Below are 17,281 nucleotides of genomic sequence, written 5' to 3' on the forward strand. Positions count from 1 at the left end.
TCCTTCCGTTTTTCTTAACATTTTCTTTTCTCCAGCTTTCTTTATTGTAGCAATACAGCCTATAATGCATGTAACATACAAAATAGGTTAATCGGCTATGTTATTAGCAAGGCTTCCAGTCAGCAGTAGGCTATTAGTAGGTAAGTGTTGAGGGAGTCAAAATTAGACTTGGACTTTCTTTTTTTTTTTTTTTAATTTTTTTTTTCAACGTTTATTTATTTTTGGGACAGAGAGAGACAGAGCATGAACGGGGGAGGGGCAGAGAGAGAGGGAGACACAGAATCGGAAACAGGCTCCAGGCTCTGAGCCATCAGCCCAGAGCCCGACGCGGGGCTCGAACTCACGGACCGCGAGATCGTGACCTGGCTGAAGTCGGACGCTTAACCGACTGCGCCACCCAGGCGCCCCTAGACTTGGACTTTCAACTGTGCGTGAGTTGGTGCCCCGAACCCCCACCTCGTTCAAGGGTCAGGTGTAATCTGCATCACTAAACACCCACCGCTGTGAGAAAGCATGTCAAAGCTGGGAGCACATCTCAGGGACCTTGGGAGTGGCACCTTGCCCTTGGAAAGTTTTTGGCTGCAGGGACCCTGTCCTACAGGAACAAGAGGCCCGACCCAGCTCCAGCAGAAGTCTCCAGGCTTCTCCAGCTCCATGTGGCAAGCGGCCCGGAGACACTGGGCCCGTCCATGAACCAGAGAGACTGTCAGGAGGGGGCAGACGGGAGGAGAGAGCTGGGCTCAGATTCTGAAGATCTGGGCTCAAGTACCAGTCTGCCACTTACCACCCACATGGCTTTCAGTATACCTGCTTCCTCACCTGTGAAATGGGGAGAACGCCCTTGCCCGAGTGTCACAAGGATGGAAGGAGAGACTTTAAATGAGCTCCCCCTACCAGTCATTAGGGCCTGAGGATGCTCCTGTGTCCAGGCAGCGGTGGCCCTGTGGTGGCTCTGGGGGCAGCCGCTCTCGTCCCCCATCCTGTGACAGGAGAAGTCCACCTAGGGCTCAAGGGCACAGTAACTTGAAACAAGCCAGTCACCACAGCAATTTAACATTTTACTAAATCGATTCACACAAATTCCAAATCGCAAATATAATTAAGGACAACAGATTCTGTTCTGCCTTTTAAATCTTTCATTTTCAAATCCATCATTAAGACAAAAAGTAAACAAAAATGAAGTCTGCTGCAAATTCATGATCTTTCTTCTTGAGGAAAAAAAAGGAACATTAGAGTAAAAAGAACGCCACTGGGTGTACAATAAAGCACCACGACACACGGTTACAAAACAGGCTTCCTGGATTCAGCCACACGTAGAAGACACTGCTCTCCCCGCTGTTCTGCGTCAAGCAGGATTTCATTAAAATAAACTATAAAATCTCCTAGGTTACACTAAAGTCAGACACGGTCTGGAACACAGTGCTTAACAACAGTAATGCCAACTATCAGTGCTAACGTAAAAACATCTTAGAAGGTCAAAAACAATTAAACTGGAAACCAAAACCTTATCTTCCCTAGATGAGCAAAACTGGAAATGAAAGGGTTCCGCCTCCCAACAGGCGTGAAGGGGATTTTTCTTTCTTTCTTTCAGATCGGAGGCGGGGGCGCGGCGCAGGCTGCTTCTGTACTTCAGCCTAGTTGGCGTCCAGCTTGGCCATTTCCTGTACGTAGATGCCTATACTCTCGCTGTCAAAAAGCACGAAATACACCGTTTTGATGGAAGAGGACATCGTTGACACGAAGTAACTGGAGATGGCCTTCAGAATCAGCTGAGCTGCCGTCTGCTTTGGAAAGCCATTCCTGCAGGAGAGAACGGGGCTCAGCAACCAGGGCCACCGTGGCCACGGGCCTGCCGCCCTCCCTCCCAGAGGCCCCCAGGGCTGGGTGCTGTGCTTCGCCTCGAGGGGTCTCAGTGCCTGCGAGGGCTGCTCACACACAGGGGAAGGGCCAAGCAACAAGCACATACGCACGACTTGTGTCTCCTGCGTGGAGTCTCCCAAGGGTAGTGTGAGTTCCCACATTTCTCTTCCCAGTGTTACTGTGGCTACGACGGGGCTTGACGCCACCCCTCCCCCATGGGACAGCTGGAGGCTGGAGCTTCTACAGGAGGGGACTGTTGTTCACACACATAGGGGCGTTAAAGCCTTCATGTGAGCCTTAGACTTGACAGGTGCTGGGGCTGCTGGCCTGGAGTGCATCCCAGGACCCACCAGCTTGCTATCACCCATAGACCAGGGCATGGGGGGCTGGGAGTGCAGGGGACGACTCCTGGCCGAGGGGGCTCTTTATCTCAAGAAATGGCATTCAAATTTCCCTGCCAGACGGCTGTGAATTCACATATTTCCACTTAAGGTAGAAGTCAGGTGGGAATTTTGGAGGTAGGGCTCAGAACTCTGGCAGAATCTGAAATGAGGCCTAGAGAGACTGGAGTCTCTTGCTCTACATGTGCCTGGGGCTGTTCCTGGTCAACACCACAGGTGCAGGACCCAGGGAACCTGGGACAGTGACAGGAACATAGCGGCTTGCCTAGGCTGGCAGAAAGGATGTGGGTTTTGAGCCAGTGGTCTGGATTCAGATCCCTTACTGACCCCCTGGGTACAGTTAAGGATCCTCAGGTGAGAGTCTGAGGCCAGGTTTCATGGCGATTTCTTTTTTCATTGGCAGATCTACAGTCTTCCAGAGCCCCCAGCCTGTGGACCATTGTATCCAAAGTGCTGGGCCAGCCTGCTGGCTTAGGCCACACCCCTCCTTCAGATGGGGTGCCTGCTGCCAAGGTGAGAGGTTTTCAAATGCATAAGGTGGAGGCTTTCTTAGAACATTCTGAGCCTTGCTTGCTAAGTGCCTCTGAGTTTTGAACCACCTTAGCTTATTCCTCTGGAGAGCCACACTTACTCTCCAGTTGTCAGTACTAAGCACATCTCAGGGCCACAGGGCAAAACCATTCTAGTGACTTGGTTTTCATCAAACAGGGCTTCACCCAGCTGGAAGATGGATCCCTAGTACTTGTAGATGCTTTGGAAGTGAAGCTCATTCTTAGCAGACAGGGGGTGTCACCCGGGGCACGTTCCCAGCCTGTGCCAAGGGGCCTCTGGGCAACAGTGGGGTGTGAGGCTCGTCCTCAGCCACACGGCGCCCACAAGGCAGCCAGCCAGCACAGGACTGCCCGGGAGGAGCGGGATTCAGAGGTTGAAGGAAGAGCTGCAGAAGTGTACCAGCTGCAGGAAGGGGGTGTCAGGCCCAGACTCCCCTGGAGCAGATCCTGGGCGCTCTGTTTACCAGCAGCGCAGGAAGGGTGCCCAGCAGGTGGGGCAGGACGGAGGGTGGTGGGGACCATGCTGAATGAAAGGTTTCGCTGGAAGCGGGGAGAATGTGGGACCCACAAAGCAAGTTCTTCCCCTTCCCCCCATCCACTCTCAGATCTGCAAGCTCATTCTGGGAAGAAGCTGTTATCATCACCCCTGACAGAGTTGCCCTGACCATTTTCACAGGATAGGTTGTCTGGGAAAAGGCACGTGTTGGCAAGTATTCGAAGACATGAACTCGACTTCCCATTTTAGGGGCATGTTCCTAGGGGCACGTGTATACATGAGTGTTGTGGGGGGTCCACCTCACACCCTCTGTGGGTGCCTGAGTGTGTACAGGCTGCCCTTCACCCAGCCCCAGTCCTGAGGGTGAGACCAGGGCCAGCTTTGGGGGAAGGCTATGCCGTTACAGGGTCACGGGGGTCACTGGAATAAGGGACCCTTTAAAGTGTCTCACAAAGAGCCAATATTTACTTTCCCACTGTAAACTCAGATTATGGCCTCTAACTTCATCCCTGGCAAGAAAAGCCAGTGGCCAGATCTGCAGGAGTTCCGGGAGTGCCTGGAAGCTGAGGCAGGACGGGGAGCCTGGCCCACCCTCCCGAGCAGCCTGTGTCAAGATCAGGGAGGGCTTATTCAGATGCAGGTTGCTGGGCTCTGTCCAGGGAATCGGACTGGGCAGGTCGAGGGCACACCCTTTGAGAACCACTGTTCTGCATGGAGCCAGCAAGGAGGTTTTAATCTGAGCTCACAGGGTGGGCCCCAAGGTTAAGAACCTAGAAGTGAGGGAGAAAAGGTGGGGATCGAAGGCTCTAGGCCCGTAGTATCAGTATCTGTCAGCCCTACTGTTAATGGAGCACGGGCTGGTCTCTTTCAAGGTTGTTGGGTGCAAGTGAATTTGATTTATTTCCAGGAGAACCTCTTATTGACAAACCCATCCCTCTGTCCTAGGCAAGCACAGCCTAAAGAAAAAAATGCAGCCAAGGGAACATAGCTGTTCTGGACCATGCAGGCCGCTAGGAAGGAGTGGGGAAGGTGATTCCTTTCTTTATGCTTTCAGGGCTCCAGAATGGTTTCTCGTGGCCATAGTGAGTGGCGCTTGTAGCAAAATGGAGCATAGCAGCAGCTGTTCTCATGGCAGTGCTTTACACACCACACCCGGAGCCCTCAAGTCAGGGGCAGCTGTGTCGCTGCAGGGGCCCAGATGGCCTCCCGTCCTCAGGAGGGCCAAGCAGCAGGGCAGTTAGAGGTTCAGGCCGTGGAGCCACACAGGATTTGAGTCCAGGCCCTGCCTCTGTGTCTTGTTTGTCATCCGGGGAAATGGGGTAGGTAAGCAAGGCACCTGTTATCCCTGGGGGCTGTATTGAACAAGACAACGTGCAGAACATCCTCAATTGGTAATGGCGTCTATAGAACAGGCAGTCTGGCAGCATCTTTCTAGAGGCTCATGTGGTATAAAACTGTCTTCCTCCCAGGCCCCATGATCGCTGTCACCACTGCGCTTTCCCTGTGCCGACAATGTCGGCCTCAGGCCCCCGGAAGGCCATCGGGGTCTGCGATGCCCAGTCAGCGATGACTACTGGCACGCATGGTATGGCAGGGTGACGCAGGGTCGCTGGTGCTGTGTGGGCCAGCTTCAGAAGCATCACTGGTCTGTGGGGTCTCTCTCATCTCCCGGCTTCCTGGCTGGTTGGGGTCCAGGTTGCTGGTTGCTTCCCTGCAGCCGTCCCCAGTGGCCATCCCTTGGCCAAGTCTTTGGGCCCACCTCCCCTAGCAACACTCTGTCCACCTTCTGGAGAAGACCAGATGCCCCCTCCCCCAACGCACAGTAGAGTAAGGGGAATGGGGCTTCCCTTGTAGTATTAGATTTGGGTTTGAAGCCCAGCTGCCCTGGGGCAGGGGCCTTAACCTCTCCAAGCATTAGTCTCCTTGACGTGGGTACACGGGGTGCTGATGCTAAGAGGCAGGTGTCCCTCATACTCCCATTTAGGTCCCATGGGGCCTGCCAGGGGCCATGGTTAAGGCATGTGCCTTAAGTTACTCTGCAGGCAAGTGTCCTAGACGCCAGCCTTTTGGTCTTGAGCCAACTAAGGAGCTTCCCCTGAAGTCATTTCAGTTGTCTTCAGCCTCAGTTTCTCTAGACTAGTGAAAGGGGACCACATGAGCTGTCACACCCTTTGGGTCAGCCTGCTCAGTGATGGCTGGGGGCTACATATTGGTTGTCTGTTCTTGCATTCCACCTGGACCGCAGGGGTTCTGGGTTCACAAGGGCCATGTCCCATAAGAGATTGTCATGCCTCCAGCCCTGCTGGGCCCCCACCTTTGATGGGGCATCACTAAGTGTCTCTGTTATCAGTGAGCTCACCTGCAGGGCTGGCCACAGCAGGCACACAGGACTCTAAGCCAACAGCTGTGTTGCACAGCCTGATCAGGGACCCTGGAAGCTCCTGTGGGGAGAGGCTATGTCTCGGGGGTTGGAAGAGTCCAGGCAGATTCTTCTGGAGGAGACAGACTGGCAGCTTGCCTTTGAAGGCAGAGCAGGATTAAAGGTGGATTCTAGACGGACTCTGGTTTTTGTATGGGACTGGTCCACCTGTCTAATTGTCTTGGCGGTTTGCAAGAGGGTAGGGCTGGATGTCACAAAAGGTTGAGTGACTTTAGGAAAGTGTGTCCCTGTGTGGTCATTTTTTCTGGTAGATTAGGTTTCCCTCTCACGGTGCTCCTGCGCCTTTCCATTTTCCATGTTCTATGTAGCTTTGAGCAAGTGCCTTTGTCAAGTTGGGCTGCCTGAAGGCCACTCCCTCCAGAGGCAGAGACCAGGGCAGCAGCTGAGAGCAGTGAGCTCCACTTCCAGAGGGCATGGTGGGGGGGATGGACTGGGGAGCACAGCCCCCGTGTGGCCTGTAGCCTTCTTTCCAGATGTTCTTGTCTTAGGCTAGTAGGTAATTCTGCCCGTTCTGTTTGGTTTCTTCCTATCTCTTCTAAGGCCAATTCTCAAGGTGGAGGGAGGCTGACGGCTGGGCCCAGGGAAGTCAGGGACTTCCCCAGTGGGGTTTCTGAGCTTCCCTAAAACCTCCTCCTGTACATCACCCTCAAGCAGTGGGGCGATCCTCTGGTGGAGAGCAAATGGGGTCTGGAAGGGGCTCCGTGCCTCTCATCTTGGCCAAGGACTTGCCCTAAAATTCGGGCTCTCCCCCGTCTAAGTCGTGTCACCTCAGGGGAGCGAGTTAACCCCTCTCAGCTTCCTTTTTATTTTTTCTTTTAGTGGAATTAATGACAGTGCTCACCCTGTAAGGGTGTTGTGAGATAATGCAGATCAAGGGTTTAGCACAGTACGTGGGACTCAATGAATACCCATAAATGGTAGCTTGAAAAAAAATGAACTGGCCTTGAAGCTCATAAATCTACAGAGAGTTTAATCAAAGTTCCAAACTACCCATTCCCTATATCCTACCCCTCCAGAGAGGGGGGGTATCCATGAATGTTGTGACCATAGTACCCAAGGACAGTCTCCCTGAGGTCAGGGTCTGGCCCCCGGGGGGCTACAGGGAGAGGGCATAAGGGTGGGATGGCCCTCCACATGTTGGGCCTTGGCTGAGAGAAAGTGACCCCTCTGCTCCTTGCCAACATGTTTGCATTTCTATTATTTTCATTCCAACCCGACTTTCAGGCCGGAGACACTGGATGCCACAAACAAGCTTTTTATTTCCCCTCCTAAAACCCACTGTGATTTACAGGCCGGCTCTGGTGTAATCCTAATCTTTACTCATGAAAGAGAGGGCAGCTGTTTACATGGCTCTGTGGGGCAAGGTCTGCCTGACAGATGTGGGGCCGCTGGCATTGCACATGTGCTTGCCTTTGGCATTCTGCCCTCTTAAAAGCTTCCAATGGATTGTTTTTAAAAACTTCTTACTCCATGAAAAATGTAGAGAATTACTTTTATGCTTCAATTAAAAGTTTCCCAATAGCTATATGAAAGAATATGAAATTATTACCTCCAATAAAGGCTCCTGTTGCTTCTTTCTTCGGAAGCACCTTTCATCAGAGCAGATCAAAGTGCATCCGAAGCACTAATTGAGCTTCAGGACCATCTGTGAGGGAGGGCCATCCCCAAAGCCGTGCTCACTGATAAGGGAGGCCATGGACAGAGAGGCTAACTCGTTTAGCAAAGGTCACACAGCAGCACTGTGCCAAAGAACAGACCGTCTACAGGATGTGGAAGAAGCAGGAAGCTGGCTACTTAAACTCTGATTCAGAAGCACTTTGTCAAAAAAAGGTTCGGAATCGACTCTGGCACCCATTACACATCTCCCTAGTTCTGGGGAAATTTCAAGCTAGGGGCGGGGGGGGGGGGTGTGCTGACGACCTTACAATGGTGGCTTTTGTCTTTGCCACCGGCTGTGACAGCCAACTGACGGCAGCCTGACAGCAAATGGCTTTCAATGGTCCCTCTCCTTTAGCTTTTCTTTTAAGAGACCCTTAAATGGTGTTGCAAAGTGATGTTCAACATAGGCTCTTGGCAAAAGAGAACAGGATTTAAAAGCACAGACCGGAAGTGTGGACAGCACCCAAACCAACACGTGTCATCACATACCTCTGGATGTCCCTCACTTTGACAGTAAAGTGGCACTCAGCGTACAGGGTAGGGAGACTGTGGGCATGCATGAGGGTGGGGCGCTGGCAGGAGCTATCACTGTCCCCTGAGGGCCCCTCTTCCCCCCCACATACTGTGGGAACAGGGCAGCTTGGGCAGACGTCCCGGTGCCACGTGCTAGGAAGCCTGCCCAGGGCTAGCTCTGTCACTTGAGGTGTGGAACCCCAGTGGCAGCAGTGTTCAGAGAGGCATCATTACAAAGCCTGCCCAAGATGGAGCTCGCAAACTCTACTCTTTGCTCCTCGTGGGTTCAGAGGGGAAGTGCTTTGAAAAGAGGCGCTTTCTCTAAACATGAGGAAGGGGGTTGAGGATGGTCACCCTGTGCGGCCTGCAGTGTCAAAGGAAGCCGGTATATGGCCGCCACACAGCCCTGCCTGGGCACTGGGAGGGTCCGATGGCAGAGACCCAAGTGGGCGCACAGTCTGGATCGGATGCCCCAGGTGCAGCCACGGCCAATACATAGCCCTGGGTTATGGCCCTCTTGGGCCCAAGATGTCCACAGCTGCAGCCTCTGGTGCCAAATCCAGAGTGTGAGGCATGAGGCACAGACCGGGACAGGGAGGACCCCATGATGTGATGGGAAGTGGGGCACCGCCCCTGCATCATGGCATGGAGTTCCCAAAGCACTCTCCCTTCTCAGAGCTCTAATTTCTTTTAGTGCACACCCAGAGTTACTGGGGGCTACTTCAGCGCTGGAAGCCAGAGCAGACCCAGCCCTATGTCACTGTCACAGAAGTGTCCATTCATGTCCGCCTTGCACGAGCCAGACAGCAGGACACATGGAGACAGAGCTGGCAGGTTGGGGGGGGGGGGGCCGGGCGAGTGAAGGATGCCAGAGATACAAAGGTAAGGGGCAGAGGCATGCTGTGGCTGGGAGGGTGCTCCTGGAACGAAGGTCCTGGCTTTCACACCTCCCCTGTCCTCTCCACTTCCCTCATATCTGAGTCTTCGTGTCCTGCCAGGTTCACTCTCTAAACCGCCATCTCTGATGGTCCCACTACACCCTGAAGTCACTTTCTATGCTGACATCTGCTGTCACAAAGGAAATGTGATAAGTTCCTCAGTCTTCCTGTCTCACTCCGTCTCTTCAATTGCTGTTCACCATTGCTTAATGTTTGTATTCTTTCCCCTCCTGTGCTTTGGGTCTTCTCGACTAAAGCAGATGGCTCGAAAACAGCCTTAGCTGACCGTGCACAAGTCAGAGCTCCACGATTATGGGCTAAGTATGCAGCTAAGTATAATGACCTCACAAGCCACGATGTGCCCTTACCTGCCGCTGCCAATGGACGGGAACGCGATGGACTTGAGCTTCTTATCGTCTGCCAGGGCCAGACAGTTCTTCACCGTCTTTTCCAGAAGTTCCTCACACTTGTCTGCACCCCAGACCGGACTGTTACAGTGGATCACAAACTTGGCAGGCAGGCCGTGACCTGCGCTGACAGCAGCTGGAGGAGACAAGACAGGAACAGTGAGTTCTGTCCCTCACATGCCCAACACAGTGCCCTCCAGCTGCAGCGTGCCCCCAGGCTCCCCTGTGGCCTGCATCCAGGGAGGGCTGCAGCTGCCTGCCATCTTGTGCTTCTGATGTCCCCCTAGAAACTGCTCACCAGCGAGTCTTCTCGGGAAACACCAGGTCAAGAGCCACCCTTGGAAAGCTGGCATTGAGATGCACCGCCACTAAGAATTTTAGCCAAGATTACAGCCAGCCCTCTCTGTACAATCCTCCCAGAGGCGGACCCTGAACCACCTAACTTGACTGCCTGTGTCAGAATGTTTGCAGCCTCAAATTCGCCTCTGGGGATCTCTAAGCCCCCTTCCTCCTGTGAACTCCTGTACACATAATTATGATGTGTCTATAAATCTCCCTGACAGAGTTCAGGATAAACCTATTAGGAAAGCAACTCCATTTAATGAGCCACTAAGCAACATGACTGGCAGCTCTGGTGCCCTCTTCTCCTCCTGAACTGATCTTCGTTTTTGACAGAATTAAATTGTTCTTTCACGCTGGAACTGGTTTCTGTTCCGGGGAGAGCTGCCTTTTTCCCACTACACATCTCTACACCCCACCAAGCTCCCTCCCTCAGGCTTTGCCTTCTCATCAGAACTAAAGGCACTGGCTTCGGGCATGCTATCCCTTAGGAAGTGTTCCAAGTCAGCGCCGGGTCTCCCAGAGCATGGTCTGGGACTCCTGTTCCCAAAGGTGCAATGCACAGGTGGTGGTTCTGGGTACTGGGTTTGCTGAGTGCCTCCTGCGCCATTTCTGTACAGGAACACACTGAGGCCCCACATCGCTGCTATGATCTGATTGTTGCCTGAGCCCACTTGGGGTGACCGTCCTCGTGGGTAGGACTGTCAGGTCTGCTGTGGCACTAGTAGGTACTGGGGAAGAGTGATCGGTGGGTAGTGCCTCATGGTGCAGAGAAACAGCTCTGAACTAAGAGGTCTCAGTTTGATTCTTGACTCTGGGCTCAAGTGCTGACCTACAGCAACATGAGATTTGGGGGGTTTACGCACTGGTCTGTCCTCGGGAGAAGTCACTGCTGAACGATGCGTGGGAAAAGACTGGAAAGAAACATCGGTAACTGTGATCATCATCCGTTTGTAGAGCCAGGGCTAAGGTTTTACACCACATTTATATGTTCTAAAACTTTTTCTAAAATTGATCTTAATATCAAGGACAAAATGAGTTATTAAAACAGGCAACCATATCCTCAGCCATGCTAAATGTAATGGGTTTGCATCAGCGGTGGCCCAGGTGTCACCTGCTGAGTTTGGGGTATGGAAGCACCAGGCTGACCTTTCATCACACCTCCATCTGAGGGCCACCCATGGGAAGCACCTCCAGGCTGGCACAGAGAGGTTCTGGGAAGGGATTGAAGAAAGGTCAGGAGCCCCTGGCTGGGTAGTTAATACTACATCAGTTCTCCCTTGTTCAATATGGGACTTTGGTGGAAATACCTGTAAGGACTTGGAAATGTACACACTCATTGCAAGCAAAAGATAATGGGCAAGGCAGAGGTCCAAGGCAAAGCGAACGCTACCCTCTTATCCACACCGGGCTCTGTGCCTAGCCCAGGATGACTGGTCAAAGAGGGTCACTGGTGTACCCTCTGAAAGAGGGCTTGTGTAGAAGTCACACAGTAACTGTTGACACCTGTATTCAATTAATAGTCATTTTTAAAGCAGCAGTAGGATTTGCAAGACAGCTTGGACACTGGGGACCATCCAGTATGAAGAGGAACCAGAGCCCAAAGGAAGATAATGGCTTGTCCTCACATCACTGGTGGAGTGAACCGGGCCTCACCCCACTGTTTGGACCCCTAGGTCCTCAGGAGGCCCTCTGTCCTTCACCTCCTACTGACCACCTCCAATTCCAAAATCCAGGCCAGTAGCAGGAAGAAGGCTCTGCCACTAGCTCTTAGCAATCATTCTCCACACATCCGGTTCCAAGTTATTTTCTTACCCTTGGTATCAGGAAAGGTGTGACTGGCAAATGAAAAATGTCTATTTCTATTTTGCCCATTAAACACACAGATGGCTGAATGAAAATGATTAATTTGCACTTCTCGCCAGCACTTTCGCAGATGGCTCGGTATCACTGCCTACAATTCTCAGCTCTCAGCTTTGCCAAACTCGAATGCTGTAATTCCTTAAAATCAGAGTCTAGACACCAAACATTTAAAAGCTATTTTGAGCAATAAAAAAAAAAACTGGAAAGGTAGTTTTCACAACCCTTACACTCCCCCCGACAATTTGCATGTGTTTTAAGTCCAAATTTGTAAGGCTAACCGGCTCGGAGACAGGTTTGCGTGGCCACGCACTCCTGAGTTCCAAAATGCCTCATAATCAGGCTTTCCTAATGCTGCACGGGCCATGCCCAAATAAGCAAGGCGCTGCCCCAGCTCACCTCCAGCTACTTCCAAGGGCCCGTTCTTTTTTCTGAGTTCCAGAACAGCTTCCACAAACTCCTTGCCGCCTTTCTTCTCCAGCGTGTTTCCTAGACAAGGACAGGGTGAGGTCAGACTGTCATTCTTGCATCTCAGGGCACACACAGACACTTAGCATGTCAGGTGATTACATACTTCAAATGATCTGACCAGCTAAATTTCCATACAGCTGCAAAACAGGAAACTACGACTTGGTTAAGTCATGAAAGTGAAATTTAGAAAAGATTCACCACTCGGCCAATTACCACTGAGCTGGCTTTGCTATCCTGACATTTGGGGGTGACTCAGGGTAATCCTGGATATGCCAGAGATACGAGGGACACGGGACACGCCTGTTCCCTGCAAGCGTGCCTGTCCTGCATTTCTCGCCATGAGAAATCAGACGGTGTTGGCTTCTGAGGCTCATGCCCCCCCCCTAGATTTTCTTCTCTCTGAGGAGAACCCCCAAATATGAAGGCTTTAGGGGAAGCATACCAAGTTCCCATCAGGGAGCCAGCTCTCCCCTTGGCAGTGTGCCCAGAAGAAAGCATTCAGATTTGGTCACCTCTGGACCACCGTTATGACCATACTTCTTTCCTATTTTGCAGCTCTGGTGTCAAAGGTGAATACAAAAAAAAAAAAAAAAAAAAAAAAAAAGGAAAGGAAAGAAAAAAGATAAAAAAAAAAAAAAAAAGAAAAAAAATGGCCTCAGACAGTATTTCCTTCATCACACTAATGACTCAGAATCACTTTAGGTAAAGGAAGGCAACATCAGAAGCAGAGCTTAAAGGGGAGCTTGTACCACATGAAAGTTTGTAAAAGAAGATGACTGTTCACCAGATTTTCAAGGTTAAACCCAGCGGAGGTAGGCAGCACCTTTTCTGGAATTCGGGTTCTTGCTAAGTACCCAATTCCTGCCAGGAAAACCGGGTTCCCACACAAGGTTACCAACACCTGTGAGGCCTGTTGGTTAAATGCCTCGTGTGGCACAACAGGCGGCATTGAAAACATGTGACAACATCGTCCTTTAAAGTTTGGCCAGAATGGGGTCTCTCTTCCTTAAGCTCTGATTCATCAGTTTTGCACATTTTAAAGTACTTTTCCTCACAAGAGGATAAAATACTCCCCTTAAGATTCACCATTTATCTTGGAAAATTCGGAGTTGCACTCGGCACACTGTAGTAGGTGTCAGTCAGGGCGCATCAGAGTGCACCAGCCCAAATTCTCTTTGGATTCACCCTGTCGGGACTAGGTCTTTTTCTCTTAGAAAAACCTGCCTCACTGGCGTGCTTGTTCTGCAGGAGTGAACTAACCCCAAGAAGTATCTGGAAGGAAGAGCACATCGTCTGGGCACTGTCACAAAAGAGACGGCACCGGGGCTGATGGCAGGCACTGGCCTGCACGCCGGCCCACTGCAGGAAGTCTGGGGTTGTGTGCATGAACGTGACCGGCAGGCCGGCACCCCCAGGGAGCCCTAGGATGGCGAAGAGCAGGCCCTGCTCTTAAAGAGCAATTAGCACGGGATGCTTGGGGTAGGATCCAGCATCCCTTATTAGCCCAGACTGCCCTCACGCCGCCGCCTGTCTTGGAAAGCAGTCACAGACACTTAAAATAGCAGAGGTGTCAGGAGGGAAAACACATCCACTCCAGAGACTTTGAACTGCTGTGACAGCCGCTGTCTATTTCTGACAAAGACCAGCGTCACAAATGGTGGCCGCACAGGCATGAGGGAGCAGGGTCAGGCCTCACAGCCACCTCCACCCGGCAGGAAGGGGAGACTCTGAGGATACAACCCAGAGGAGTGAGGCCCAATTACGGGTTCACTCAAAATATCATGCAGCCGAGAAAAACGCCTCTGAATTCTGAATCTGCTGGGTCCCAAACACTGCTGCCCGCAACACCTGGTCGGGCCTTCCCTCCTGACCCATTCTCAAGTTTGCAGGAGGGAAACAAATACGCTCTACGTGCAACTATTTTAGGTGTGCATCCTCTACCCCTATATGCTCTTTGGGGAGAACTGAGAAATTTGGGAGGCAAAATAAGATCAGCACTGGAGGAATACTACCAGCTCCTCTCTAAAGCAAAAACGATTAAGAAAATGGGCTTATTTGTAATTAAAGGTGTTTGATCTTAGGAAGAGTGTTTACTTTAAAATTTTTTTACTTATAATTAAATCTCGCTTTAATTAGAAGTGAAATTTGCAAGTTCAAATACACTCAATGCATTTCCCAAACTTAAAAATTGAACCCTAGGTTGCAGGCAATCACCCGGTCAGGACTGGACTCCTACACACACATATGTACGCACATGTTCATGTAGACACACGTGTACTTTGTAACAAGAAACAGGCCCATTTCGACTGTATTGTCAACACTAGTAATGTAAGACTCTTGTTTTTTAGGCTTCACTTCAGGGTTAATCATAAAGCAATTGGCTTCTTTGCCCCCAAGCATAAACACGTGTTACTCCCATGAGAACAAGAACATTATTTCATGCTTAGAAAGCAGGCATAAGTATTGGTGTTCAAAACAGCCTAAGCGAAAATTTAGGCTTGGGCATATGTCAGGCTAAGCCTGTGGTCTATTTCACTGTTAGAAAGAACTGTGATGGGTAAGAGTTAATCACGGGGCTAAGCATTCCTGCACTGGCATTCCTTCTTCCAGCAGTCTTGGGTCTCAGGAATTCACACCCAATGGGAGAAATAGAGTGATCGTGTCCTAGCTTCCTCTTTTCCCCTCTCACACATCAAAGTGGGAGCTGGAACCAATTGAGGCCATGCATGAATCTGGTTTGTCATTGTTTTGGCATTGTAAAAGATAGGTGGGTTCAGTACTAGTCTGGACTGGTTCACTGAGAAAAGGCACTGAGGTGGGCTTTGGAAGACCTGGGTTCTGGCACAGTCATTTAGGGTTCCGGCTGGCCAGTGAAGCCATCCGGACCTGTGGAGGTTCTTTTCCAGCCGTGACAGTGTCCGTGAGTGATGGGCCCCCTGACCTCGGGCAAGCTCATGGACCCAGGGTACTTAGAAGTCACTGAGGCTCAGCATGCCTCCCCTGTGCACCTCAGTGGGGGGGAGAGCAAGCACATCACAGGGGAAAGGATTAGCACCAGTTCTGATCACGGTTTAGGAAGGACCAGGTTCTTTCCCTGCTATCCCCCGGCTGGTTCCTAACTCTTGTCTCAAAGCCTCCAGCTCTATGTCCCAGCACAACTAATCCTGCTGAACGCACCCCTTCCACAGCCACAGCAAAGAAAGTCAGCTTTCTCTTCTCCTCGGGCCTGGGGGAGACCCCTTTGCGCCCGAAGGGTGCTAATTTCCATTTTACCCAAAGTCCTGAATGGCAGGATGAACCCAGGCCTCAGTCACTCCTGGTGGAAAGATAAGCCCTTAGCTGTTCTGTTTATTTCCCTCCCATCAAGTGTTCATTTGGTCAAGAAATAAAGAGAAAGAATATCTTTCTCTTAAGCTGTCTGACTTAGGAGCTCTTAAACTCCTCCAAAATCTTGTGAAAGTGGAGTTTATTTTAATTGCCTACAGCCTGATTTCATTTTGGCCTGGACGACTTGGTGAATCCCAACTTCCCGTCCAATGTGTCTTTTCCATCCACGTCCGAGATCCAAAATGCCCAGGAGAGCAATCAGCCCAAATCCCAGTGGCTAGGGCGGGCTGTGCACAGCGGGCTTTGCTCGTGACACTAAACAGAGCTGGACAGCCTCGCATTGCTAAGCTGTTGGACTTCCACTGTCTGGGACGCTCATGAAAATCCCCATAGCCTCAGCCTTCAACATGACTTCACTTCTGCCCGTAGCAAGGGCACCACTTTAGAAAGTGGTGTTCAAATCTACACCTAGGGCACCACTCTCAGGACTAGCACATCGATGGTAAAAATCATTAGATACACATGAGAGTAAGGCTATACGGTAAGCGCCAATCAGGAGGCAGACACAAAACAAGGTGCTTTGCTTAAGTTATCCTAACTCTCACTATTATCACTCTTGCGATAGGACAGAGAAACCGAGGCACTGGGGAGTTAAGGAACTGGCCCAGCTCTCATGACCTACAGATAGCAAGGTTGGGATTTGCGCTCCTTCTACCTAGCTCCAAAGCGGTGCCTTTTTGCCATCCATCCGGATGCCCCCTCATCACGTAAGCAGCACAGCATACTCTTAGAGCAGGGCACTACCTGACTTTCATGCAGCAGGCCAGCGGCCCCAGGGCTCGGCACCCAGCCTTCCCTCTCTCTCCCTCACCCCACTCAACCCTCAGATGTTGAGCGCCAGAAGCCAAATGACTATGGGTGTCAGCTGCCAGGGAACAGGAAGGAGCTTTCTGGGTCTAGCAGAGTTTCTCAAGTGGTCTAGGCACCCCACATCAGAATGAGGTGACTTTCATGCAATAAAGGTCTGAGAACCTCAGTGTGGGAGAGTGTTCTCAAAATGCCCGAGTGCACCTGAGGCCTTGAGGCCATCTTCAGGAAAGCGTGCTTCCGATGCCAAAGTGGGGGGAGCGGTGCTGACACCTGTGCCTAGGTATTGCTATGTGTCTGATCCACAGCGGTCACATCAGTGGTCTTGGAGGCCACTCGGCCGACCTGGCTGCATCCCCTTCGCAGCTGAAATCACGGGTGAACCCAGTCTCCGACAAAGCTGTGCCTCGTGAAGCAAATGCAGAAATGATGCTGCCGAACCAGTTTCCAAACCAGAAGCGCGCCCATCTGTGAGCTGCATGACGCACCCTGGCTGCCAACTAGCTGTACCTCTCGTGTCTGCAGCCCGGGGACTGGAGACCTTAGCAAGGTCGACCTTGGGGAGGCCGGGGACAGCTGGAAGTGTGAAATGAATGCAGCCCTGCATAGCTGTCAAAGGATCAAGCTGTCTGCGGCGGCCGACTGACCATGCACACACACACTCGGCAGCACCCGGCTAGGCATTACCTACTTCACCACCGGTGTAGAAGTCAGTGTTTGTCGGGTGAACGACAGCATCACTGTCGATCGAGGCAATGTCAGCCTGTACAACTTGCAACTATAACAGGTAAACAAATGTATATCAACTGTGTTGGACCGAGACCCACGCACAGGCACATTTACTAATGCCCCAATGGCGGGGCTGGCCTACCTGGTCGATTCCAACATGTGAGCCCAAGGGGCAATCAGTCCACGAAGTGTGCGCACATGTGGATGGGGGTGAGGAGGAGGAGGAGGAAGAGGAGGAGGAGGAGGAGGAGGAGGAATATCAAATGTGACATGTTTAAATTAAACATTTGAATGACATGTCCAAAAAAAGAGAAACACACACATGAGATCATTTCCAAAGATTAAAAGAAATAACAAAACAACGAATGCCCCGTTTCACTTCGCAAAAGCCTATAAAACTGGCACCCCACTGAGAAGGCTACT

General features: G+C 51.4%; 1 protein-coding gene and 1 long non-coding RNA gene across 8 annotated transcripts in view; one reads left to right on the forward strand and one right to left on the reverse strand.

The window, feature by feature from the left end:
* Positions 1-1,045: 1,045 nt before the first annotated feature.
* Positions 1,046-17,281, reverse strand: part of LOC123603947 (core histone macro-H2A.1) — a 79,239-nt gene continuing 63,003 nt past the window's right edge. For 3 of the 6 annotated variants that reach the window (XM_045489529.1, XM_045489516.1, XM_045489520.1), the window contains exons 6-9: positions 16,817-16,907; positions 11,864-11,953; positions 9,227-9,401; positions 1,046-1,800 (exon numbers count right to left, since the gene is read on the reverse strand). In XM_045489529.1, coding sequence (XP_045345485.1) covers positions 1,635-1,800; positions 9,227-9,401; positions 11,864-11,953; positions 16,817-16,907 — 522 coding nt within the window. In that variant the 3' untranslated portion in view covers positions 1,046-1,634. The remainder of the gene's footprint in view (positions 1,801-9,226; positions 9,402-11,863; positions 11,954-16,816; positions 16,908-17,281) is intronic. The other 3 variants (XM_045489493.1, XM_045489497.1, XM_045489507.1) reach the window with 1 other exon arrangement.
* Positions 4,144-9,966, forward strand: LOC123603970. Of its 2 annotated transcripts, XR_006715149.1 has the most exons (3): positions 4,144-4,337; positions 7,763-7,944; positions 9,119-9,966. It is a non-coding gene; the product is annotated as an uncharacterized LOC123603970 (long non-coding RNA). The 2 variants fall into 2 exon arrangements; XR_006715147.1 differs by lacking the exon at positions 4,144-4,337 and having other exon boundaries at positions 7,667-7,944.

Source organism: Leopardus geoffroyi, chromosome A1, assembly GCF_018350155.1.
Source record: "Leopardus geoffroyi isolate Oge1 chromosome A1, O.geoffroyi_Oge1_pat1.0, whole genome shotgun sequence".
NCBI classification, from domain to species: Eukaryota; Metazoa; Chordata; class Mammalia; order Carnivora; family Felidae; genus Leopardus; species Leopardus geoffroyi.